At 43.1% G+C, this 27,853-nt stretch overlaps 1 protein-coding gene across 4 annotated transcripts in view; it reads right to left on the reverse strand.

Annotated features, from left to right (window-relative positions):
• Positions 1-27,853, reverse strand: part of nectin1b (nectin cell adhesion molecule 1b) — a 145,595-nt gene that overhangs the window by 15,595 nt on the left and 102,147 nt on the right. For 2 of the 4 annotated variants that reach the window (XM_056440480.1, XM_056440482.1), the window contains exons 6-9: positions 14,172-14,319; positions 12,604-12,674; positions 6,302-6,393; positions 555-656 (exon numbers count right to left, since the gene is read on the reverse strand). In XM_056440480.1, the coding sequence (XP_056296455.1) occupies positions 555-656; positions 6,302-6,393; positions 12,604-12,674; positions 14,172-14,319 (413 nt within the window). Of the gene's footprint in view, positions 1-554; positions 657-6,301; positions 6,396-12,603; positions 12,675-14,171; positions 14,320-27,853 lie in introns of all 4 variants that reach the window. The other 2 variants (XM_056440481.1, XM_056440484.1) reach the window with 2 other exon arrangements.

Raw genomic sequence — 27,853 nt, forward strand, 5'->3', positions numbered from 1 at the left:
ATCACAGGTTGCCACCTGTTAAAAACAATGTAGTTTATAGCTTATGCTGTTGAACGAGAAGGATATTTGGGGGGTATTTACTTTAAGCAGCACGACGATGCTAGCTCTTGGTCAATAATGAGGGGAACACATACAAAACTGTACTTGGTCATGTTTTTTTTTGTGGGTCTTTTCATGATAAATTCTGATAATAGCACAAAACATTTGAAGACTTGGACGCGACAATGTTTTTGCAAAGTGTTATTCGGAAGGTTGAGCCAATACAGAATACAGAGGTTGTTGACAGGCCCAGGTTCATCTCATACACATTCTGAGATGAGCTTAGTCAAAGCACCCACTGGGTTTACTGATCAGCAACACCAGACAATAAGCTATGTGGGAGATCCTCAGTGGCATTCAGGAAGGATGACCGCACTACTTTTGCTCATCAATGTATTAAAACACCTGCAAGCATAAAAGCACACCTTTTCACCAGCAATTACCACTGGCCCACAAGGCGGGGGCTATGGGTGACCCCTTCATGGAGAAGCTTCTTTGAACCCATCGCTACTCACCGGCTTATCAGTGAAGGGGGTGGACTCGGAGGGCGCTATGTCGTAATAAGGAGGCTGAAGAGGAAGCTTCTGCATTTCCTCGTCCTTATCGAGATGAACCACCTATGGGAAACACAGAGAGCTCAGCAAGACTCCCACAAAGCAGGCAGGTCAACTCGTTGAAGCTGCGGCTGCTTTACAATCCTCAGCAAGGTTCAATTTGCTTTAGGGAGGCTAATTGCTTTTCTATTAGCCCAACGCTGAATACAACCACCTTTCCTGCACACACACTTTACATCAGAGCTACAATATTCCCAGCACCAGAAGAGTATTTGTTTTTCCACCAGCAGAAACGAGATGTGAAATCTGACAACGAACAAGGAGGTTGACATCAGTTTGAACTTAAGTCGCTCCACTGAACTCTACATGAGCATCAACAATTATTTTGCTAAATTAATTGCTTCCATATTACACAAAAGGTAAGGCACAAACTTCAGAAATAGTGGGGCAGAATTGTGAGGCTGCAGGAGCTCGCTGTGCTGCACAGCCACCAAGGGAAAGAAACACAGGGAATTCAATTCAGACATGAAGGTGACATGCGAGACAAAACAGATACGCTGCAGATTAATTACAGCGTGGCAAACACAGGGTGTCAATATACAGTCAAAGCACCTTGAAACCACCTTTTCATATTAGTATGTGTTAATGTGAAATAATATCTTCTATTTTTTTTTTTATACAAGGACACCAAAACACATGTGAACTGTATATTTTAACTGCAATCACAAACTGGATGCCCGGTCTTGATGGGAAACCCTAGTTTAGTTAGCAGGTTTCCTTTAGTGGTGTAATGCTTTGGGAATTGTGACATCCACAAGCAGAGACACTTTTGAATGGAGCTTTTCTGCAACTGTGCGGCTTTGTCATATTCCATAGGAATATCTGCTCAGTTTTTGAGGATTTAAAAACTGGACTGCAGATAGTTTTACATTTAATAAGACCCTTAATGTGTTAAATGTGTGTTACGGGCTCTCTAATTAATATGCTTATAAAAGACGCATTAATGTTGAATTTTTTACATCTTGAAAACTCTTGTGACTTCAAAGCAAACATGTCATCCAAAGTCAACTATGTACAACATCAGATTTGTCGAGGATAATGTTTAAACATGGTAATATAATACACGATAAGATCATTGTGACGATTCCCTGGCCGTCAGCCGTGGGTCTCCCCCAAAGCCTCCAAGGATCAGCCGACACCAACGAAGAGGTTCCGTTCGGTAACATATTTTATTTACCACACGCAACACACAGCAGACCGCACAACGACGCGCCTGCTCACTTCCCTCTCAACCTCCAGCTCTGCTGCCCTTTTATATCAGCAGCATCGGCTGCTGACTGATTGCCAACCAGCCAGCAGCCGAGGCCAAATTGGAGACAGCTGCCACAATCATGTTGACACATAATCTAATGGACTATTTGAATGTCATAATAAAGGGGTTATTGTATATTTGTGTAATATGAATGTCTATCCATCCAGCAGCTCATGATATTATTCTTACATTGTTGATAGGAGTTTTAGAAGGCAAAATGTTGCTGGAAACTAGCGTTAGACGAGAGCTAAGCTGTATGTACTATGTAGTTTATGTATGCCTAAATAAAACACAGCGTTACCCTACGATGACACACATTTTTGCAACACAATGATTGCTTTTTGAAAGAGGCAAGGTAATAAAAGACTTGTATTCAGCAAAGAAACACAATATCTAAAGATCTCACTGTGATAATAATCAAGGTGCAGATGTAAGGTTTTCTGCAGCATAATGGGAGAAACATATCGAGCAGCGGTGGGGGGGGGGGGGGGTTGGTGTAGGAGAGTGCTCCTTCATAGTTTTCTCTCCACAAGTTGCTGGTTTAACATTTTCCGTGCAGCATATTCTTAATTGAGCCTTCATAATCACAATGCAAAGTTTCACGCCGCAAATTGCACAATTCAAGTTAATGAAGGAAATCAAAGTTCGCCGGAACAATGAAGTTATCAAGGCGATAAATGTCAGATTCAATAGGTTTGGAACAATGTGTTTCCCCTCCGCACCTCTGCAACGTGGAAATTGATGGCTTAAAAGGCTTTCTAATTCGATCCCAATTAGCCAACATTCAGAAAGAGCCAGAATTTCAGTCAATATACACTAGGTTGAGCTTTTCCATTATTAGCGCCATCACTCATGCAATTGGCTGGGTTGAGCATTTTGAGGCATAAAGACATCGGCCTCCTGGATGCGTGTGTGGCTCCCCAAGTCTACGGACACCGACTGTTGTGGTGTAGCGAGCACAGATGTGGATACTTTGGTTGCGCCGGCATTTTTTAGCTCTGTGCATCGGGCAATGATGAAACCAAGACACTGCCAATTTCCCCAGGCCAGCCTGGTCACCATAGCAACACATCCTGAAATATAGCCGCTATATCCAACTGTCTCAGAGTCCAATTTCAACAATAGGATATACCGCATTACCCCATTACCTGTCTGTGTCTGTGAGGCTCTTTATTGGTAATCCAAACTTCCCAGAATTGGGTTTTCATCGCTGTTCGGAGTGTTTTGAACTGAAGGCTGCAATAACACACATAGCAGAGAACAGGAAGGGAAGCATATTGAGTCTTTTTTTTGGTAAATTTAATGAGTTAATAATTGATCTAATAATAATAATAATCATTTATTTTTTATAGCGCTTCTCTCAAGTCACCCGAAGTCGCTTTACAGAGTCCAGAGTCCAGTAATCATACACACACACAGTCATACCGGTGGTGGTAAGCTACATCAGTAGCCACAGCTGCCCTGGGGCAGACTGACGGAAGCGTGGCAGCCAATCAGCGCCTACGGCCCGTCCGACCACCACCAACATTCATTCACATCCATACGATGCGGTGCATGTCTTTATGATGGTGGGGGAAACCGGAGGACCCGGAGTAAACCCACGCAGGCACGAGGAGAACATGCAAACTCCACACAGAAAGGACTTGGAGCGACCGGGATTCGAACGCAGGGCCTTCTTGCTGTGAGGCGACAGTGCTAACCACTGAGCCACCGTGCCGCCCACATCTTCAGGAATAAATGATAAATTAAATCGCCGTGGAGTCGGTCTCCTGTGATTGCTATTTATTCATCTTAAACGAATGATAATTTATTATACAAACAGATAATGATTTATTAGGAAATATAGCTACTTTCTTGAGAGATGGATGAAAACTGGCCTGGTAACTGGTGTCCACAAAAAAAGTGAGAAAATTGATTTGTACTTATGATAACCAATTAGTGTTTTTGAAAAAAGCAGCTTATCGAGAAGAATGACAGGTTTTTGGGGGCAGGAACTCGTGGAGCTGAAGGGACAAATGCAATTTCTGGTTTATGATTTAAAGACGTCGCTCAGATTATCCCTCAACAGCTGATGTCGAATGAATCCGGAAGGTGCAGCCGTTGCTGTGTCACGACGTGCTACACCGGAGTGATGACATCATGTGGATATGCCAGTCCACCGACAGACAGACGGCTCGGCCAATGAGCGGATAGGGACAAGGTGTTACCTGGACAGTGAAACCAATGAGAAGTGAATATCTACCCTGGGGCCGGGACGCCCGGGAGATATCAAATGAACTATCTGATGAAACTGAGACACTTTTTAGGTGAAGCAAGAGACAGTGAACTGCAATTGGATTAGCCAAGAGTGGTCTGTGTATTGCAAAGCCCTAGAAGTCCTCGGCCGAGAATTTATACTCTGCATCTGAACTGTTATTATTTATGATCAACTATTGCTAATACTTTTGATTTAATACTTTTTATTAGAACTTTTCGACTCCGGACATTTTCTTTGTTTACAGCACCCAGGGTTTTTTGAATACACAACATTTGCCATGGCAGTCATAATAACCCTTTTTATCCCTACAATTTTGAACCGTCCATTATTTTGTACCACAGTTTTTGACAAAAGGTCTGACAGCCTCTGCGGATGTTTGTTTGTTATGTGGACAAAACTACAGCAAGGAACCTGGTACATTGTACAACACCTGGGAAATAACTTGCATGGCACTGATTCTGTGCTATTTAAATTCCCATGCAAGCTTGACAAAAGATTATGGTTCCCATAAAATCTGTTGATCGCACCGACCCGGAGCCCAAGTTGGTGCGAACATTGAATTGATATTTCAAACTTCGAGAGATGGAATTGGAAATTGTTCCTGACCCAATTCAAGAGACACATGTCAGGTTAAGCTGGCACTGTGGTGGCGCACGGTCGTAACTCGGTAAAGCCAGACAAGCATGCTGTCTTAAATTCTGCAAATGCGACTGGTTGCAGGAGCACCCGCATTTTGACTTGCTGCATTTGACACAGTATGTATTTGGACACACTCTAACTTTATCTGGCACACTAAATAGTATGGTCTGATAAACTCATGCAACGTATTTATTCTGTGGTTTATAGAAAAGTAATATTTATTAATATTCTTATTTGCAGTGAAGAATAAATCAACTTGAGTGTAACAGGGGATTATTTAATATGTAGGCCATGCAAAGGGAAATAAACTGAGACTTTATAATGACATTTCGATCAATTGGAGCAAGATTTAAATACTTCTCATAAAACCAAAAAAATCGTGTGGTTATCAAAAGGTTAAGAGGGGTTCCCAGAGTTGACTCAACCTCACCTTCCACAATTAATTAGAATTGTTGCCAGCATGCTCACAAATGTGAGCATATTAAGTGCAGATGCTTTCTTATTCCTTATTCCGGTGGGAACACACTGTGGACTTTGGGATGTGGCGACAGTGTTCCCTGCTTCACTTAAGCCCCCAGGAATGAACTTCAGCAGGTGGACGTAACAGGTGCATTGTTCATGCAATTGCCTCATCCTCTGCATGTCTGTGCATCCAAGCACTGCAGGGGATTGAACACAGGTCTTTGCGGCGGCGACGAGGGGCTTTGCCCCGGATCAGTGATCTGGGAACACTTTTATATGAGTAGATTCTGCTCACTAATCCACCAGCTGTTGGTATTTCTGTTTATCTCTGACTAAAACTATAATCACACAACAACAACAAAATACAACAGAATGAATTAACAATATAGTCTGTGAAGTGATCATGTCTTATTCCAGACATATGCTGCATTTGCAATAGGAACCACGCGGGCTGACATAAATACTGCCCGCTGCACACGGTGTCCAATGCAGAACAACCAACAAGGTATTTATTCTGCAGTGTGAGGTCAGTATTTATGTGTCAAAGATGACCCACGTACCATTACTTTGCTTATCAAGGGATACATTAATTACTGTTAGTTGGGTAATTACATTAAATGTAACTGGCTTCACTCATGCAAGGGGCCTTCTTATATTTAGATATTGGAGCACTCTGAGCTAATTGAACTGCATGCTTCCAGGATTGTTGAAGGGACTCTGTGACAAGCGCCATCTTTTTTTTGTGACGATAAGTACCGTACAACATATTTAAAAAAGAGCCTCTGTCATTTAACTGGCATTTCACTAGATTCCTATGAATACCTTTCGAACACCAACGTGATATACGAGAGTATGTTGTTATCTTTCTATCCCTCTAGTGATTGCTTGTGTTTGAATTGGCAAAGTTTCACTCCAAAAAAGTGTCTGAGATTTGAAAGGGAAAACATTTTTCAGACCTTGTGTTTCAGATTAGCCAGAGGGGGCTATGGATAATAGAAAAGGAGGAAGAGGAGGAGGAAGAGGAGGAGGAAGTCTTACCTGGATGTCATCGGATGTCAAGTGTCCCTTCATGTCGCTGTTCTTCTTTTTGGGTGGAGGCGGGGCCGGATTGTGGGCGGGTGGGAGGTCGGTCCTGTTAAGAGAGTGAAAAGATAACATGACACTCAGCACAGACGTGGATCGCCACTCTTCCCGTCCCTCACCTTTCACAGCACTCTATAATGAGAAGTCCTGCCTGCACTTGCCTTTTTCCACTCTCTCCTCGGATTTTGACAGATCTGGTGCTGGCGGCTTTGTTGCGGCGGCAGCAGCCTTTCCCCCTGCCCTTTCAAAGGCTCTCGCTGGAGAGACACTGTGCTAATGAGAGTGGGCTGTAATTGGACACTGAGGTGAGGAGATGGGGATGGAGAAGGGCATGTGTGAGTCAAGTCCCTCAGGGTAGATCGAGCCTAATCTCGACACCCTGCCCGCTGTGTGTAGACGTTTGTTTGACCGGTCGCAACCCTGGTGCTGCGACTCAGGGAGCTCAGCAGGTGGCTCCACACTACCAACCTTCCCCTGGATCTCTGGCACTGACACACCCTCTACCCCCACCCCACCCACCCTCTCACACCCCCCACACCCTCGAGGCGCTCACCCCACCCTTTCTGCTGACACACCTGGGGAAGAACAAACCTCGACAACCAAACTCCTGAACTTGTTAGCTTGTTGCCATTAACGGGGCGAGTAAGAACTCTTTTCCTCCAAATCGACAATGACGTCTCGACCAGAGATGGATGCCACACCGACACGTGTTAATAAAAAGGGAAACTTAATTGTGAGCAGGACGGACAGCCGTGATTGAAACGCTTCGATGTCGAAATGGATAATTATCTCAAACAAGGAAGCGGAGGGTGTGTTGCTACGGAAAGCGGGACAAAGACAACCCTTCACTCAGACTCACTGAGACACGCTGGCAGTCAGATGTCATCTGTCCCACTCGATATCAGGAGTGATCAAAGATAATGAAGTGGAGCACAGACACTGAGCTGTGTACCGACACGTATTATATCCTCCCTCCTCCCGCCTATCCCATTCGCACTGGTTCACGTCCTTATTGAATAACATGACCTTTCCGCAAGGCCAAGTCGGCGTTTTAATGTGCAGAAAATGTGTGCATGAGTGCACCCCTTAACTCTCTTTTTCACGCTCATTATTTCCGGTCCGTAACCCAGACAGGGCTGCCGTGCCACTGCCATAATCATGTGGCACCCTGCAGCACAGAGGCAGCACCCTCCCTCGCCGAGCCTTTTCCGAGGAGAGGCATCCATTTTCCCTCCAGACAGATAATTACGAGTCCTATGGAGCAGCGGTTTGCTCTTTAGAAAATAATTGAATCCGTTGCTTTTGATTCACTGGATTCTGATACAGGTGAGAACGATGAAGGAAAAAAAGCTGACAGCCGACAAAATCATCTGCTTTCAAGAAATGCACTCTGCCTGCCCTGTTTCTACCAAAAGCTCATGCTCCGACCTAATAGCCATTTTATTAAAAAGAAATGCAGTATTAGCCAAGATTGCATACAGTGTGCCGCATCTTCTTGCTGGAATTACTCATCGTGCCGTATTTATATCTGATGCAACATTTGCATTCAGATCCTGCTGTTTTTTGCAACTTACATTTGATCCGACGTGAATCCGTCAGTGCACACGCCATCACTCGACACACTGCCACTAAAACAGAATGAAAAGCGCCATCGGCCTTCAATGAAGCGGCGTCTGTGCCGAGCGCACAAACATACAGAACGGGCCAAGACAAACACTCTGTGTGTTCAGCTACTCGAGCTGTGCTCCGATTCCTCTTATACTCCAGACTACTCGTCAACACACTGTTTTTAATAGGAGGCAGGACATTAATGTACGTTGGTGTCCGTCACTGGAAGGACGTAACAAGAGAAGAAAACCACAACAACAACACAAAGAGAACGCAAAATGCTTGAAGATGTCATACTCTGTTTTTGTGCTTCTGGAGATCATCCTGTAACTCCATTCACAAGTTCTGTTCCTTTTTTTCTTTCATGCAAATATGACATGCTGACATCTTCAACTGGGGTTATCTTATTCTTTTGTTCTGAGTTTTGACACTGATGAGCTCATCAAAGTAACTCGTGAGATCTGTACCATGTGTCAAAGTAACAATCGGTCTGGTGATCAGACTTCATTTTATTTTTTAAATCAACAATCAGGCCAGATTATCAAAACCATAAGGAGGTAGTGCTGGAAGTGGAATCACCCATAATATTGTGTGTGCTCTCTGTGAGCCAGGAAGTCAATAAACTGTGATACATTTGTAGACCGGACAGATCCTCTTCGTCACAGTTTTCTCAACCCCTGTGTGATTGATTATCTTTCTGCTTGTGTTTCTTGCCCCATCTGATATTTACTGTTTTGTTTTGTCGCCACATCTCAGCTCTCAGCAGAGAGGTGAGAATTATAACTGATGGATACAACTGTGAAAAACAGATCCTAGGCCATTTGTACTAAAGATTTATTATAACATTTGTTGTCAAGATGTTCCTGAACCTGTGTGAACATTCTCTAATTTCTTCTCTTTTTTCAGCTATGAGCAGCTCCTACACTTCCTGTGCAGTGCATTGTGGAAAAACAAATCTCCAATCACACAGTACTAAATTATTACGCCACTTTAGTATGCATATACAGATATACTGTACATGTGTGCTTGTTCTGCCACTTCTCCATACTCAGACCTAGCGTAGAACTAGCATGTAGCAATCAGAGCTACAATTAAGGGGAAACTTACCAGTCTTGGAAGTGCATCAAATTTGCATCCGTCCTAATGGCCATCAGGAGGCAACTCCTTTGGTGACAAAAATAAGTAACATTTTAAAGAAGTCTATGCAAAAATGACTCTATTCCTGACTCGATATGACTTGACCCTCTCGACTCACTTCTGGTTGCACAGAAACAAGACAGCGGCTGTCAAAAGATGGCGATGGCCAAAATGCCGAGGTCGAGGTTTCAAACCATAGTCCACAAACCAATGTGTGACGTCACAGTCACTACTTCTAACACACAGTCTATTGCTGTAATTTGAGATTCCAGGTATAAAGAATACACTCAAATGCAGGCGGTGGACCAAATGCAGATAGATTGAAATGGTGCAATTTTTACTGTTTGAATAATTCATCAGAAAAAGCTTTGTCGTGTCATCTGAGAGTCACTCAGGGAACGTGTTCTTTGCAGGTGAATGCATTTTTCTTCACTCTGGCTAAATAATTAAACGACACCTTTCCTTTTCAAAAATTGGTATGGAGGTAAATTATATATACATATATATATATCATGCAGGCAGCTTGTGGGCGTTGACACAGACTCTAATGAAAGCTGACAAGCACCACGCGCCTGTGGGGAGCGCAGTGAGCACCGGGACAGGGGACCATAAGCTACATTCGAGTTTGCACTGTTTCTTACTCAGACATCCTTGAAGACCTCGCTCCTCCTCGCTCTGTTCACCGCAAAAGGCTCAGGGCAGCATAAAAGGAGATGTAAAGGAGGGATATTGTGGCGAAAACGTAACTAATCCTTAAACTGAGAAAATGTAATCTATGAGGGAAGATTTACAGCAAATCATACTACTTTTACAATGCACTCACACAAAAGTGACCTTTCTATTAGGAGCCTCTGCAACTACGAGGCCTTATTTTGAGCTGCGGCGTTGCGACAGTGAGCAAAAACATTCTTGCCGTCCGCTGCGTGTGAAAGAAAGTGAAGTGTCGCATCCCCAGAAGCATTTGGATTAAAAATATGCAGGATGACCACAGCCGGGCTCGTTGGAAAATAATGTGAAGTGTTCTAGCTGATCCTCTGTGCTCTCATTGATTTCTGTTGATGGCAATCTTATTTGGCAATTTAAATGCTAATGATACTTTTAATTGCAAGATGGGATAAATGTGATTTGATCTTTAGGAGTAAATTACTTTCATGCTTTGTCTCGCTCCGATCTTCTCGAAAGGCGGACAACAATTACCCCGCCGAACTCAGCTTTTTCCTTTTTTTCTTTTTCCTTTTCTCACAAGAGAAGAAAGAACAAAACAAGAATAAAACAAAATGACTTCTGTTTTTGTTCTTTGATAAGTTTATCAAAAATTATTTCTGTTACTGGAGGAAGGGTTTTAGCTTTTCAGAACATGTAACTTTACAATCAAACACACGCGCACACACACACACACACACGCACACGCACACACACGACCAGTATCCAAACCTTTTCCAACACCTCAGGTATTGATGCTAGATTACATACACTGCTACACAAAAGAACATAGACATCAAGGTTCTAGACAGTTGCACTGCATCTATAACATTCTGTACAGAGAAACACCAGGATATATTTGTACTCATAAACAACAACAGTGAATGATTCAAATTCACAACCGGGACAGCACGTCCATGGTGAGTGACTCACAAAGACAAGAAAGACAGTCCTACTTAGGTTACAGCTTAAAGCTAAGTGTCCAACAATAAATAACCATTTATCACATTTTAAAAAGGTCTCCACACACATCAATGTGACCGCTTCATAAATGAAAGTGTATAAGTACAAATAATACCGCAACCAATTGCATCTCCCACTGTCATCCTTTAAATTGCGCTAATGATATATTGTTCTGACTTCAGCAATCCCATTTCTTCACTTTGACTTCACTGGAGAGTCTATTAATAATTTTAAATGTCCAAAAATCACCATGGCGCTACAGTTCACCCTTAGGAGACCTCTTCCAGCCCCTAAGGTGGCAGAATGTGCACCTACATTGAGAAAAGAGAGTTGATGCTGTTTGGTGGCAATGACAACCCGCTCATAATGCCTCCTCCTCTCTCTCTACCCCACACCCTCACCCAACCCCACCCCACCTTTAGCATTCTGCATGTGATTTTTTTTTAGATGTTGGATTAAATGGGCGCCGAGGAAGTTGGAAGTGATTCATGCCGGCGATGAATTTGCAAATGTGTGAACACCAGTTGCACGTCAGGAACACTCACGGGTGAATCCATGTGTGCCAGGGAAGGGGGGGGCGCCACAATTGGCAATGCTTTTACAGCGTTTTTTCGAGGTCATTCATCACACTCGGGCAAAAGACAAAGCGATGAACACATTATTCCAAGAACATAGCTTTTGACAATGCCCCATCTATTTTGATAATCAGCCGACTATTGTGCCAGTGCAGCCTCTGAAGGGCTGGTGATTTATTAGGAATGACCAATTTCGAGTCACATCATGTGCTGCTTTGAGAGGGCAAACCGAGGCGTGACCGGCGGTGCAGCCAAGCATTATATCAAACGGCCAGGCATGATTAACAGGCTCATCAACATGCAGAATTAAACCGTCTGGCTAAATGGTTCCCCTCTACCCTGACACTCGTATACAACTATGAATCTCTCGCAGCGGTGCTCTCCGTTTACACAAAACCCCCACACATTTGCCCCGCAACTTTTCTGCAATGGCATAAGACATTTAAAGTAAACAGTTTCTTCATAAAACACCAAACATGTTTTGACGCCATGCCACAGGAAGATGGACACAGATATTTATCTGGAGCTTTAAATCACATCTCGCTACATGCCGAGCTACGAGTAGGGGGGGATTGGGTGGGGATGGAGCAAAGACAACAGTTACAAGGCACTGACACGACTAAAACTCTTGTCATGCGTAGTTGACGACAATCACGTACACGAAAGGGAGTGAAAAGAGCAAGAGGCGAAGGAGGAGGAGGGAGGTTGCACAATGTGGTCCACTCACATCATCAATGAGATTCAGCTTATCGGAATCAAAGACGCAATACGCTTACTGATTTCCCTCTGAATGGCAATTTGATATGCACTCTTTTTGTTCAATCCCAAAAGTCAAAAAAGGGTTTCTGTTCTGTCCACGCTCCACCCGATCTGATAAACTCTGAGTGGAGCTGGATATTTGATCTGAAGACTTAATTGAGTTGGATTCATCTTGGCACTCTTTTCATGGAGTATGATTCTCATTCATACTAGTTTATCGAGCTAAATTTATTATTTTCTTGGTCACGCAACAAATGGAGACTTTTGAGAATTTCACTTCACACATCTCCATTTGTCAGGCGTTGTCAAAAGAACCGTGGACATTTCTTTTCATGTGTCAAGTCCAGTGCGAATGTCTGGAGAGTGAATCGTGTCGCCCGACCGCTCTCAGCGCTCACAGAGGCGTGCTCAAGTAAGTCACTTGCAAGCCACCATTGCATGCAGGCAACAGAATAGAGGATCCGGGAGGACAGGGTTCAGCGGGGGACAGACTGGGGTCAGGTGCCTCTACTTTCCTTGTGGGGGACTCTGGCTTCTCTGGAGCCTGTGTCACACAACTATCAGCCACAGCAGCAACAGCAATGCTGAGGGAGGGGAGTGGGAAACAGAGAGCAGTTAAACGTCAGCATCAAGAGGGAGAGAGAAAGATAGATTAGCAGGGAGAGAGGAGGAGACAGAAAGCAATGGGAGAGGTAAGAGTGTGTGTGCTTCATTTGTCTTGAAAAGCATTGGCGAGAGGGAGAGGCGGCGGGCTATCTGGGGTCGCCGCGGAGCTTCTGGCTGCGCTCTGCGGATCCGAGGCCAAAAAAACCCTGCGTCGCTGCTTTGAATATCAAATCAATTACGAGATTCTAGAAAAGTGGGGGGGGGGGTGGCTTTTAAAATAGGCACGATAATCTCATCATGTGAGTACATTAAAGACTCATATGCATCCTCATCCAGATTCCCCACACCCTCGACCTCAGTTTTTTTGGTAATATTCCCAGGAAGAAGCATAGCCAGCCCCCGTGTACAACAAGATCATTTCCATGAGGATTTTGTTTGCATCTTGCATACCCAGTATTGCCAAGGGCATTGCGGAAACCATGGCAACCAGGAGTTTAAGACGAAGGCAAATTCGCAATTCCTTATTTGAAGATATTTTGGATTCACAAAGCGATATTACTTGTTGTTCCCCCCTCTGTGGACAGGCATCAGCTAGCAGCGTTCACAATTGTCACGACCCCTTGTTTGCAGGCCGAACAAAATGACCTGGTTGGCTGGAGGAGGGGCGGCAGGAGGGAATAAAGCCGGAGAGAAACAGGTTCCTTAAATCTATTTTTAATAGCAAGCTGACTGGCTTAATTGATCCAGCGGAAGACTTTCTGAATTTAATTTAAATGACCTTTTGCAACTACAACCTCATATTTAATTTTAAGAGATCAATATTTGAATCAGATTAAAGTCATTCCTGCATGAGGAACTGCAGGAGATTTTAGGTCTGTATGTTTCCAAACACCAATCAGCTGATCTTTGATGCGCTCATAACTGTTCTTAATAAAAAGCAATTTGCATAATTCCACGACTGTTTCCCCCGAACAGCATTCAGATACAGCCCGACCTCTGGACCTTCTCGTGCTCGAGAATCTCACCGAAAATCTTACTTCACTTCCTGAGGATATCTTTTACAAATGAACTCGGCAGAGGTGAAGCTTTCCAAATGAGAGACTGAAGCGATGCTCCTGCAATCAGTCAATGGGGTTTTAATGGAAAATGGGCTTCACTTCGGACCACATTGCAATCAAGCAACGGCTTAATGAATGCCGCTTCAATGATAATCATCGACAATAGTAAACAAAAAGGAGCTTGCTTTTAAAAATTAGTTTGTCATAAAGTGAGCTACAGTATCTGGAAGGAGATTATCGGCCCTAAGAATGAATGAAAAGGAGGCAGCGATGTGTTTGGACTCTAAACCCTCCAAAAGAAAAAAAAGAAGGTGTTTTGTCTTTTTTAAAGTGGTTCTCATGGACGTAAAGTGCACACCTAATCTTACCACCTGTCCAGCCCCCAGCATTACTCTCTGGCAGAGGCTCGGTACTCACAGGTCATTATCTGTCTCAGTGCGGTTCTTCTGCCGACGCCGATGGACCATGAAAACAGTCACAGCCACACCGACGATGAGTCCGATGGCAACGAAACCTCCAAGAATCCCGATAACGCCACCCGGGGGACCCTGCGCCATTGGCTTGTCTGCAGACAGGAGGAGAAATAACAGCATCAGGACAGGTGCTCCCTGGGTAATTGATGCTGCTGGTTTGAACTTCAGGGAAGAAAAATGGTTAAAAACAGTAAAGAATCAGTGGACAAAGAAACACAAATCTTATATCTGCACAACACGTCTATGAAAACAAATTTAAAAGGTTTTGCAATAAATCACGAAAGATGCTGGACATATTCCAGCAATTGATCAAATACAAATATAAAAAAAGGAAATTATTAACACAACCAAAAAGAAGAAAAGAAAACACAAAAGACTATTTTCTTCACAAGCCCAACACTGTATTTATCAGACTTGAGGCTCTCGGTTATAAATATATTTGAGGATGGAGCCATTGTCCTGCTCACTCTGGCATGGCGTGATTACCACACAATTTCTGTCAACGGTTCCCAAGCTGGCTTGGATTTGACAGCAAACCCGAATGCACTCTTAAGAGCACCGCAAAGCTATTATATTTTAAAAGTCCTTGCCAGCAGGGGGCAATGAATGCAAAATACATTTCCAGCTGTGTGAAATGACATGTCGGCAAGAACCAGTAACCATTTCAGATTGTTGTTGTTGCCGAGTTCAATAATCCAGAAACCGTTCTGTTGCTAAAGAAAGGCTATAAATTTAAAGAAAATAACAGTGGAAAGATACAGTTCAAGACTTTGTTGTCAGCTATTTCATTTACGAACTGCACCGGGATGCAATCATCTACAGCCAGAGTATATAATTGTCTCAGCTCGATACATTGCAAGACATGGGACATGTTTTGAAATCGCTGCCACGTCTTCGCTTAAGGGGCCTTCTGCTTTGACACTTTTACATTTGATATCGGCGAGAAATCCTCCTGTTACAGATCAGAATACTTCAAAATGGAGTTTGCCTGTTGTCACGTCCATGTGAATCTCTTATACTTTGTCCCAACTGATGACAGGTATTACTAAAATGGGACAATGGTCTCATTACAGACACATAATATAGCTTTTTGTTGTTGTTATTGTTGTTGTTGTTTCTTTCTGCTGGCAAACAGCCCTGTCATCTGTTTTCATCAACAAAAGCGGTGAGATCTGCCCTTTTTAAGACAGGCCAGGGACCAATCAATGGTTGGGATCCTGTTGTGACGGGACGCTGCAGATTCAGCCCGTCTTCCACTTTGAAAAGGAAAGCCCATCTCTTGCCCTCGTGATGTCTCCATTATTATCTGGCCGTCCCTCCCGGTAGTGACTGGATAAGGCCCCGCTCCCCGGGGGCCTCTTCTCAGCCTGCCTGCTCGCTTGATTCACTGCCCATAATGGCAGATACACAGAGGACTGACTATTTTACACATGGCCACACAATGGCACACAATGGCAGGCGCGCGACCCCACAATACCCGTCACCGGCTGCCTCATAGTCAGTGGCCTTATATTGCGTCCATCAGGTCCATCAGGTCCATCAGGTTGTTGTGTCATGCTGCAGCTCCTGCTGCCGCTTTCATCTTCCATCTTCTGGTCTCAGTAACATGTTGTCTTATCTATGCGCCAAATGAAGGTAAATAGGGTTTCTAGCCAACCCACGATGCATGTCTTTTATTGTGAAGCATTTTAACAAAAACGCTTTGAAGAGTGCCGTGAATGTGAGCTTGCCGTAGCATGGCAACAGATGAGCCAGAACTTCTACTGTTGTCTCAACGCACTACATGGAGAAAGCCAGTGGGCTGAATTGCATAGCCCTAATGCAAATGCCGGACACAATAGTCTGTTGTATAACACAAACACGCAGAGGAGTGGACAGGATCAGAATCCAATTTCCCTGTTGTGGAGCCTTAGGCACTCTGCACACACAGGATTTAGACTTGTCGCCTCCTTCATAAAGATAGGGTAGGGTGAGCCATCTGGCAGTCCGTGTTGCTTTGTTTGCTTCTTAGGCTATATAGCTGCATAATCATCATCAAAAATGAAGGCTTTAGACCTTTTCAGCACACCAGATTTACGTTAAAGCAAACCCAAGATTCCCATGTGGGCCTTGTGTTACAGTCGCTAATGAACAATGGGCACAGGTGATTCTGACCTGGGATCATTTTATCACAGAAGCAAGAGCCAAGAGCTCTTCAGATGTCAAACCAGGCGGCAAGCTACTGTTCTGAAAAGTGAAGACAATGTTGAAGTGCCTTACACTTGCATTCTTTTTAATAGCCAGCGGGGGGCGACTCCTCTGGTTGCACCAAGAAGTCCGATTGTAAACATTCGGCAACTGTGGGTCAGTGGTTAGCAGGTCCGTCTTTCAATCAGTGGATCGGAGATTTGTTCCCCGCTCACGGCCCGCCCTAGTAGACGTGTCCTTGAGCAAGATATTAACCCTGAATTGCTCCCCGTAGTTTTAAGTCTTCTTTAATACAGCATGATCTTCACTTAATAAGTGATAGTCTCATTTAGAGTCACATTGTGATTGACACTACCAGAGCCAACATATGGTGTCTCTATGTCACTACTCCGCAGTCCATTCATGAACACCTGAACTCAATAGTTGAAAAAACAAAAACAAGATGGTGATGGACAAAATGCAGAAAGGTGAACCCCGAGGCTTCAAAACCCCATTCCACAAACCGATGTGTGACACCACAGCGACTACGTCTACTTCTTATATCCAGTCTGTGAGTAAAACCCAACGACAGTATGCCCAGCAAACAACACACCACCAAAATCAATAAGTCCAAGTGGGGTTCAACTGTACCGGCTAACTGGATCCTAATGGGTTCACTGATGGGAATGTATATCTAGAAACATGCTGGAAGGACTACAAAGTAAAACATCTCTTTAAATAAATCACATCTAAAGCCAGAGCAATTTTTTCTTTTATTTAAAAAAAATATTCTAAATTGTTTTTAAACAGTCCTTTGATAGTGTGAACTTGGGTTTTCTGCTAAAACCACTCAAGGACAGGAGGAATATAAGAGGGTGAAGACACAAGTGAGAATCTGGAGTTCAGCTGTCCAGGTGCTGCAAGAGTTTAAATACAAAATTAAAAAATAAACGATCTGCAGAAACAGTCAAATGAGTCTCCGGCAAATACTCAGGATTAGAGCCGCAGCCTCTGCACTGTGGCTTTCATCCTTCACACAGAATACACTTAGTATTCTCTGACGCCAAACGACCGTCAAAATTATCGTTTGGAAATACGCCCTCGCTGCACACAACAGCCGGTGCTGCATGAAGAGGGCTTTCCTTTGTCCTTGTTGTAGAATAAACCGTGGATTGGCCACGGCAATAGGCACGGGGACCGAGATACTCTACATGCCATGTCTCTGCATCCTGCTTTCACAGCCTCTACCAGTGCCATTACCAACACCATCATCATCTACACCTTCAGCAGGAAAAATTAGGAATAATTAACACTGTGCTGTTCGCAGGTCGGAGGGAATTTAGACTCTCATATTGCGGCAAGGCGTGAAACCCTTAATTTAACATTTCCATGAAATAAAGAACCCCCAGCTTTTTTTTGTCCGAGCACGTACCTTACTGTTATACTGCTTAACCTACTACCTGTTTGGGAATATATGGTTGCCCAATTTTACACTATTGTCATGCTTTTTTTCTTTGGTAATCATCTCAGAAGGACGCCGATAGAATAACTCATACCGGGGGCAAAATAATGCGTCCTCTCTGACAAGCAGTGAGCAATTTCTGTACCGAGAGATCAACTCTACTTAAATATGCTGATACTTACCAAAGATTGGGTCTGGAATAATATCTCTTCAAAAGGGTTGACTTTCAAATGAATTATGTAGGATATAATCCACATCATTCATGGTGAGAGCTGATATACTGTATACATATACACAGTACATTCCCCAGTGTTAAAAATTCTGTGTCATATATATTAACTGTCAGAGTCATTACAACGAGAGCAAGAGTAAAACGGCCAGTGTTGATGACAATATTCACTGTTACTCTGGAAAGCTCTGCACCTTCCTTCTCCTTTTAAATTGAGTTTCATAACACATGTTTTAATTCTGGAAAGACTGCAGTAAGTTTCTCTAAATCCTTTTTTATATGAAATGTTGATATATCAGCAGAAGCAACATTTTAGAATAACTTTAAACTGAGTTCAACTTACACTCGAGATGTTTTTGTGTCTTGAAATATCGAATTGCAGACGGCTTACGTGACCGAGTCAAAAGCTACACAGTAGAATTAATGAGTAAGCCAGTAAACATATGGTCCCTACAGAGTGTTAAAGAGCCCCCGTGAGTCAGTGGTTAGTAGGTCTGTCTTTCAATCAGGGGTTGGCGGTTCAATGAATGTAACATGATTTTATGGAACCAGCTTCCACCTTCAGTCCGGGAGGTAGACACAGTCACCTCATTTAAGAGTAGCCTCAAGACTTTCCTCTTTGACAGAGTTTATAGTTATAGGGCTGAATTAGGTTCACCTGGTCCAGCCCCTTGATATGCTGCTCTAGGCTTGTGGGCTGCTGGGGACGTTTAGGATACACTGAGCAGCTCTCTCCTCTTTTCTCCCTCCTTGTGGATGAATTTCCATCTCTCTATTGCACATTACTCACTCTGCTTTCTCCCCGGAGTCCTTTTGACTTCACGTCTCATAGGGTCATCAGACCCTATGAGACGTCATAGATCCTATCTGCCTGATGGATCATCGAGGTCTGGATCGTGGAATATGACTATTACCAACTATGCCATTGCCCTGTTGAGACTCCGCCCACTGTTGAGACTCCACCCACTCCTCCTCTACCTCCATCTGCCTGATGGATCGTGGACGTCTCCATCGTGGAATATGCCTACTACCAACTATTCATAATACACTCTGTCATATTCATTGAATGTGTTGTTACTGTGTTTTAATTTGTGTGTCATGATTTCTTCTGTACACAAAGCATCTATTGCATCTGTCCATCCTGGAGAGGGATCCTCCTCTGTTGCTCTTCTGAAGGTTTCTTCCCTTTGTTTCCCCGTGAAGGGTTGTTTGGGAGTTTTTCCTGATCCGATGTGAGGTTTTGGGACAGGGATGTCTATGTGTACAGATTGTAAAGCACTCCGAGACAAATTTTTAATTTGTGAAAATGGGCTATACAAATAAACTGAATTAAGAATTGAATTGAATTATAAGTCACTTGGGATAAAAGCATCAGCTAAATGTAATGTAACAATGAACATACTGATAACATTACACTGAGAAGTGTTCATTTTGATCAACACGAGTCCAAGTGTCAAATGTAAATAACACTACAAGTGTTATTTACATTTGACACTCGGACTCAGTGTAGAATAATAACTCTTACCAGAGTTGCGTTAACTCTGAAATGTTAACACAATGTTTTGTGTTTCTTTAACACTCTAAAGATAAGGGACCATATGTTCACTGGCTGAGTGTTAAAATTTACTCTTTAGATTCAAGATCCAAGATTCAAGATGTTTTATTTGTCACATACACACACAGGGTGTGCAGTGAAATGAAAGTGGCAATGCTCAGCAGGAATGTGCAAGGGCAACAAGTACACACTATTTACAATAAAAAACAACACAATATTTACAGTAAGTGTGTGTGTGTGTGTGTGTGTGTGTGTGTGTGTGTGTGTGTGTGTGCCTAAGAGGGGCAGTTGTGTGGGTCTATGTGGGGGTCCTGGTGAGGTCGGAGTTCACAGTCCTGATGGCCTGAGGAAAGAAACTCCGTCTCAGTCTCTCTGTTCTTGCAGCGTGACTACGGAGGCGCCTGCCTGACCGCAGCAGCTGAAACAGTCTGTTGTTGGGGTGGTGAGGATCCTTCATGATCCTGCCGGCTCTGGTTCTGCACCTCCTGGTGTACAAGTCCTGCAGGGTGGACTTTTTAAGTGTTAAATTGACTGTGCCAATTTTACCGTGTACCTACATTGTAGAATAAGGACAAGTAATTTATAGTTTATAGTTTTAGTAGTTTATACCATGCATTAATCTAGAATTGTATTAATTTAAAATAATCTGTAAAACCAGTTGGGCTTTGCAACAATATATATTCTCACAGATTGTAAAATTGAATGTTGGATAGAGTGAGCTCTTCTCTTTTCCTGTTCAACAAAGCACAAAGACGGGCACTCTGAGAGCTCAGCTCTCCGCCATGGCCATTACCCAGGCCAGACGTTTTTTTGGTAACCCTCTTGACAGATAGACAAACAATCAAAACAACAAGTCCTTGGTCGACGTAATGTTTTTGTTTATTTATGTAACGTGAGGTTTTTTTCTTTTCACAAAAGCAGCAACTGCAGTTTATTTAGCAGAATATGAACTGCATTCGCTGGGGCGTTTTGCACCTGAGTATGAAGAGGTGGGGATGAGAGTCACCACCTTCAAATCTGAGGCCATGGTGCTCTGCTTGAAACCGGTGGATTGCTCCCTGCAGGTGGGGACAGAGTGCCTGCCTCAAGCGAAGGAGTTCAAGTATCTCGGGGGCTTGTTCACGAGTGAGGGTAAGATGGAGCGGGAGATCGACAGGCGGATCGGTGCGGCTGCAGCAGTGAAACAGGCGCTGTACTGGTCCGTCTTGGTGAAGAGGTGCTGAGCCGAAAGGCAAAGCTCTCAATGTACTGGTTGGTCTACGTTCCAACCCTCACTAATGGTCACGAACTCTGGGTCAAGACCGAAAGAACAAGGTCGCGGATACAAGCGGCCCAAATGAGTTTCCTCCGTAGGGTGGCCGGGCTCAGAGAGAGGGTAAGGAGCTCGGACATCAGGAGGGAGCTGGGAGTCGAGCTGCTACTCCTTCGCGTCGAAAGGAGTCAGCTGAGGTGGTTCGGGCATCTGTTTCGGATGCCTCCTGGACGCCTCCCGTTAGAGGTTTTTCTGGTACGTCCACTGGGAGGAGACCCGGGGAAGACCCAGGAGACGCTGGAGGGATTATATCTCCCACTTGGTCTGTGAACAGCTCGGGATCCCCCAGAAGGAGCTGGAAAATGTTGCGGTTGAGAGGGAAGTCTGGGTCAGCCTGCTGGGTCTGCTGTCCCCGCGACCCGACCCCGGAATAAGGGGATGACAATGGATGGATGGATGGATGAACTGTATTTTTTAAATATATAAGGTGGAACTTTACTGTACTTGTAATTTGCTGTGGTATTACAATGTTATACTTATTTCTATACAACACTACCTTTCAGAGATAATGACACAAAACATTTTATTTTGATATCTTTGGAAAATATGCTGTTCATATAGCCTACTTATGTGTTTTACGTAAGTACACATTTCAAGGCCCCTCTACTAGAGTATTTATACATTATGGTATTGCTTCTGTAACTTTCATTTATCAATTTAGGCCACAAGGGGGCACAGACAAAACAATCCTTAGAAAGTACAGAGAGCATTGTGTAACATTTAATGCAAAGCATGAGCTCTTATCATGAAGGCCTCACCAAAACCAACATGTTTTGACCTCATAAGATTTTTTCACCAGTGGGCAACTGGTATGAAATCTGACCAAACTCTGTTGATTAAAGCCTGTTGTTCAAATATGTCTTGCGGCCGCCACTCAGAGATTGCGATTGATTTTCAATAAGTGTAATGCACCCATCCATGCAGCGGCTCCCTTTGTGCGGTCGCTCCAGCACTGTGGCACATTTGAGCTGACGGGACTTGACCTTGGCTTTTCTGTGGCTGCAGGTCCCTCTGAGGTGCCCCCCCAACACACACAACACACACACACACACACTCCCCGGAGTTCACTGAACTGCATCAGATGTATGAGCTTTTGTTTCTCTCTGCTGCACAGCCAAACATAGAGTCCAGGCCTGCACACAGTCCTCCGGTGGCTTTGATGGGCTTCGTGGAATTACGCTTGTGTCAGCTGGTAGCTGGAGGAGAATTACATCTCCCTGCTGATCCATCAAGAAGGGCATCCTTGGCTGAATGAAACTTCCACCCAGCAGGTTCTTCTGTTTGCCGTTCAGACGTTCAGCCTGCCAGAGGTCTCATGGGATTCGGTGTGTGTGTGGGGGGGTTGAATAAATGCTTTGCATGTGATTATTACTATTCCTTCGTTCCTCAGGCAGAGCCTTCAGATTTCTCTGCACGCTCCCAAGAGAGAGGCGGTTACTAGTTAGAGAAAGATCTGGCTCCATTTTTATGGAGCAAGAAAAGCAGCTGATCAGCTGAAGCTGTGGCCTGAACATTGATTACTTCCTCACTGCTGCTTGTTGGCCCTCTTTTTTGACTACATGTGACCCACATGTAGAGTGACACAGCAACGGAGCGTCTGCAACGTCCAAATGTGTGAAAACGTTGTAATCTAAAGCACCAGCTGCACTAGATAGACAAAACATGTGGGCTCTAGTGTTACCCATCTCCCAAATAACATGTTAGTCACACATACCGGAGCAGGAAGAGTTCAGGTGAGAGGCCAAAGGGCGAGCAGTCTCCAGCTGAAGTGGGCCGAGCCCGCTCCGAACTCAATCCGTCACAGAATGCGGAATTTAAATGGAAGCAGGTTTTTCTCTTTTGTTCTCCTTTCTTTTAATTTTTTACAGCTGATCACTGCCATGTACCTGCTGTGGTCCGGTGTGGTTCATCAAACACTGGCATAGGGAAGACAATTCACAGCTTAATGTCTTTAACCCTCCTGTTGCCTTAGGGTCAATTTGACCCCATTCAATGTTTAACCCTCCTGTTACCTTTATATTTTCTGACATATTTTACCCTTGGGGTCAATTTCACCCCAGCAATTAAAAACTCCAGAAAATTATTAGAATTAATATTGTTTTCCAAGTTTAAGTGTGAGGTACTTTATGTTTGTTTGTTGACTATACCTAAATCAACCCTGTATCACAAAAATTACGTTCCCCCAGACCCAAAATGCAATTTGCAGTTACGTTTGACTGAAACGTATTTCTCTCCAAATTACGTTTGACTGAAACGTATTTCTCTCCAGATTACGTTTGTATTTGACGTATTATAATAACAAATACGTCTCTGATCAACGTATCTTTGCCGTTTGTTATCTCTCTTTTCTACAATGCTGTTATGAATTGTAAAAAGCGTCCTCTAGTCTTATTTATTATTATGTTATATATGTTGTTTCGCCTGCGTATTCTGACAGCAATAAGGGTTGTCGGATCATATGAATTGGCGTGAAGACTTGCTGCTGGTGACTCTCCTTTATTTTCTTTTTGGTGACAATACATTAATTAAAACTCGTAAACTATCACCACCTCATCACCACCTTAACAGAGTCAGTCCCATACGGGTCAAATCAACTATTAAACTTGTTATAAAATGCGCATCTGTCCGTAATCTATACCATAAAGTTCGCATTTTAACCTAAAAAAGTGCGCTTCCTTGTTACCTTTCAAAATAAAAGTCCGATTTGTCTGTTAAGCGGAAGTAGTATAAAACGTCTATATTTATTCAAACAATACAATATAAAAGGCATACATCAAAATCAATAAGGAAAATGCTGAACAGTCAAACAACTCAAAACAATAAACCCTTCATGGGGTTATTTACAGGGCGTGTTTACTTCTCATCAAACAAAAAGAGCAGGTATCTGGAAAAATCTGGGAAATAATTTGGAAATTGTTAATAAAACATGATTTACCCTTCAACTTCCACTGATATGCATGCAAACTAATACATCGCTTCACACACACACACACACACTGACAGAAACACATAGACACTCACATACGTACACACACACACACACAGGCAGAGACACACACATACTCACACACACAGACACACACTCTCATACGCACACACTCTTACACACACACACACAGACAGACACACACTGTTTTTGGGGCCCTTAGCTCAGAGCTATCGGTCCAAAACTGTAGGGTATTCATATTCAGAGGCCCCTCTTTGAATCTGAAAAGAATCCAGATCTTTAAGTTGATTGAAAGTGTGCAAAATTAACTAAAAGACTGGTTTTAAGGATCGTACAAGGGTTATTGGCACGGTGACAATTTTCTCTTGTGAATCTTTTGGAGGGGATTCCCCTCACGACCTCAAAGTCTTATAGTTAGGTAAATATAATATATTTAATATATAGCAGTAGGGTTATATCTGAGAGACAATTGGGAGGTCAAAGGTCAGTCTGCAGAGTATGCGTGTGTGTGCATGTGTATTTGTGTGTGTGTGCGTGTGTGTGATTCTGCCTGTGTTTGTATGTGTGTGAGTGTCTGAGTGTGTGTCTGTGTGTGAGAGTGTGTGTGTGTGTCTGTCATTCTGTGTGTGTGTGTGAGTGTGTGTCTGTCTGTGTGTGTGTGTGTGCGTGTGTAAGAGTGTGTGCATATGAGAGTGTGTGTCTGTGTGTGTGAGTATGTGTGTGTCTCTGCCTGTGTGTGTGTGTGTGTACGTATGTGAGTGTATATGTGTTTCTGTCAGTGTGTGTGTGTGAAGCGATGTATTAGTTTGCATGCATATCAGTGGAAGTTGAAGGGTAAATCATGTTTTATTAACAATTCCCAAATTATTTCCCAGATTTTTCCAGATACCTGCTCTTTTTGTTTGATGAGAAGTAAACACGCCCTGTAAATAACCCCATGAAGGGTTTATTGTTTTGAGTTGTTTGACTGTTCAGCATTTTCCTTATTGATTTTGATGTATGCCTTTTATATTGTATTGTTTGAATAAATATAGACGTTTTATACTACTTCCGCTTAACAGACAAATCGGACTTTTATTTTGAAAGGTTAAAAGGAAACGCACTTTTTTTTAGGTTAAAATGCGAACTTTATGGTATAGATTACGAACAGATGCGCATTTTATAACAAGTTTAATAGTTGATTTGACCCGTATGGGACTGACTCTGTTAAGGTGGTGATGAGGTGGTGATAGTTTACGAGTTTTAATTAATGTATTGTCACCTAAAAAAAGAAAATAAAGGAGAGTCACCAGCAGCAAGTCTTCACGCCAATTCATATGATCCGACAACGCTTATTGCTGTCAGAATACGCAGGCGAAACAACCAGTGGTGTATAGTAACGAAGTAGAAGTACTTCGTTACTTTACTTAAGTAGTTTTTTTGGGTATCTGTACTTTATTTTACTACTTATATTTCTGTTTACTTTTACTTTTACTTCACTACATTTTGCAATGAAAACTTGTACTTTTACTCCGATACATTTCCCCTGAAACAGTATCGTTACTCGTTACTACGGAAAAAAATAATCATGAGAAACATCGGGACTGTTGTGGAACACACCGCAGCGCACCTGAACGCAGCACATCGGGGACTGTTGTGGAACACACCGCAGCGCACCTGAACGCAGCACGAGCACCAGGTTGGGGATCAGTGGTCCTTGCCGCGTGTTTTCTATTCCCAGTGATGCCCAGGATGCTAGCGAGCGAGCGGCTACAGATACGACTCATTTCATGTGGAGCAGCAATGGAAGCTACTCGAACAACCACGGTGACCAAGATCAACGTCCGTGGCCATATTTGGGCGAACTCTTTTCTTTTGTCGGAGTGAAAGTTTCTTCCTACCGGATGAAGTGCCTCTTATGCCGACCGAAAGCTACGGAGATATGGCCTTCAACAACTCACCAACCTCAGGAAACACATTGAGGTAAATTAAGATTAATCCCATGAGCCGCAACGTTAATGTTTAGTTTTGATAATCATCATAAACCTGTTAAGATATCTAGCAGTGTTGTCCTCAGGATTGTAGTAAGTTATATCTTTGGCAGGAGAGGGGAAGACAGGTGTCTGATTGTCCTACGCATGTTGTACGTTAGGCTAACGTTCGCTAGCTATCGTCAATTAAATGAGACTATTAGCGTGAGTGGAGCAGACGGATCTCTAGCGAGTTAATGAGCTGAAGAAGTGTTGACAGTTGTGAGAATTTGTTGATTTGAGTCGTCTTAGCTATAATATAATGCTAATCATTACAGCATTATTATAATTATTTGTATTAATATTATAAGAGTGACGGTCCAGTAATGGTGACGATATTGATTTGGGACTGTTGTGTTTAACTCCAGAGATACAAGTACATATTCACAAATCAACTCTGGATGCACGGACAGTGCATGGAACTAAATGTATGAACCTCAAATTAAAACAAACTATTTTGTACAAAACTGTTGGTTGGGGTCATGACATGTTAGGAAGTGTTATTAATTCTATCATGTCTATAATACTCTCACTTTATTTCAGGAATGGACTACATCAAGCAGCACATGGAAGAACCCTCCCTGCAGCTATGTGATGCCACCAGGTCCAGTTCATCTGATGAAGAGGACTTCTTCTTCGTCATCTCAAGCCATGACAGCAGCAAACCGCTGGATGGAGACGTGGATCACGTTGACTTGCTGAAATGCTTCCCAACTGTGTGCTGCTGTCTGTGAAGCTAGACACACTCTACCTGCACCAGGGCCTGTGAAGCTAGACACACCTCTACCTGCACCATCAGGGCCTGTGAAGCTAGACACACTCTACCTGCACCATCAGGGTCTGTGAAGCTAGACACACTCTACCTGCACCAGGGCCTGTGAAGCTAGACACACTCTACCTGCACCAGGGCCTGTGAAGCTAGACACACTCTACCTGCACCATCAGGGCCTGTGAAGCTAGACACACTCTACCTGCACCATCAGGGCCTGTGAAGCTAGACACACTCTACCTGCACCATCAGGGCCTGTGAAGCTAGACACACTCTACCTGCACCAGGGCCAGTGAAGCTAGACACACTCTACCTGCATCAGGGCCTGTGAAGCTAGACACACTCTACCTGCACCAGGGCCTGTGAAGCTAGACACACTCTACCTGCATCAGGGCCTGTGAACGGCTCTTTAGCATCGCAGGACTCGTCTTCAGTCCAAGAAGAGCAACACTGAAATCTGTCCATTTTGAAAATCAACTTCTTTTGAAGATGAACAATACATTTTTCACTTTAAAGTGATGATTCTGGTTGTTACTTTTGGTTCTGCTTTTTTCTGTGTTAATCGTGTTTTTATATTTTAGTAATTTCATAGTATTCATATATTGCTAAGTTCATCCGAACTCATACTCATTGTTCATGGCGGCCACAGCACCCAAACAAATAAACTTCATAATTCTCAAAATTCTGACCCTTTGTTTTTTTTATTAACATTTACTTTTACTTTCAATACTTAAGTACATTTAATATCAGAAAATTACTTTTGATACTTAAGTACAAAAAAAATCAGATACTTTAATACTTTTACTCAAGTAGTATTCTCATAGGTGACTTTTACTTTTACTTGAGTAATTTTCCAGTCAAGTATCTTTACTTTTACTCAAGTATGACTTTTGGGTACTTTATACACCACTGGAAACAACATATATAACATAATAATAAATAAGACTAGAGGACGCTTTTTACAATTCATAACAGCATTGTAGAAAAGAGAGATAACAAACGGCAAAGATACGTTGATCAGAGACGTATTTGTTATTATAATACGTCAAATACAAACGTAATCTGGAGAGAAATACATTTCAGTCAAACGTAATTTGGAGAGAAATACGTTTCAGTCAAACGTAACTGCAAATTGCATTTTAGGTCTGGGGGAACGTAATTTTTGTGATACAGGGTT

Source organism: Pseudoliparis swirei, chromosome 20 (assembly GCF_029220125.1).
Source record: "Pseudoliparis swirei isolate HS2019 ecotype Mariana Trench chromosome 20, NWPU_hadal_v1, whole genome shotgun sequence".
NCBI classification, from domain to species: Eukaryota; Metazoa; Chordata; class Actinopteri; order Perciformes; family Liparidae; genus Pseudoliparis; species Pseudoliparis swirei.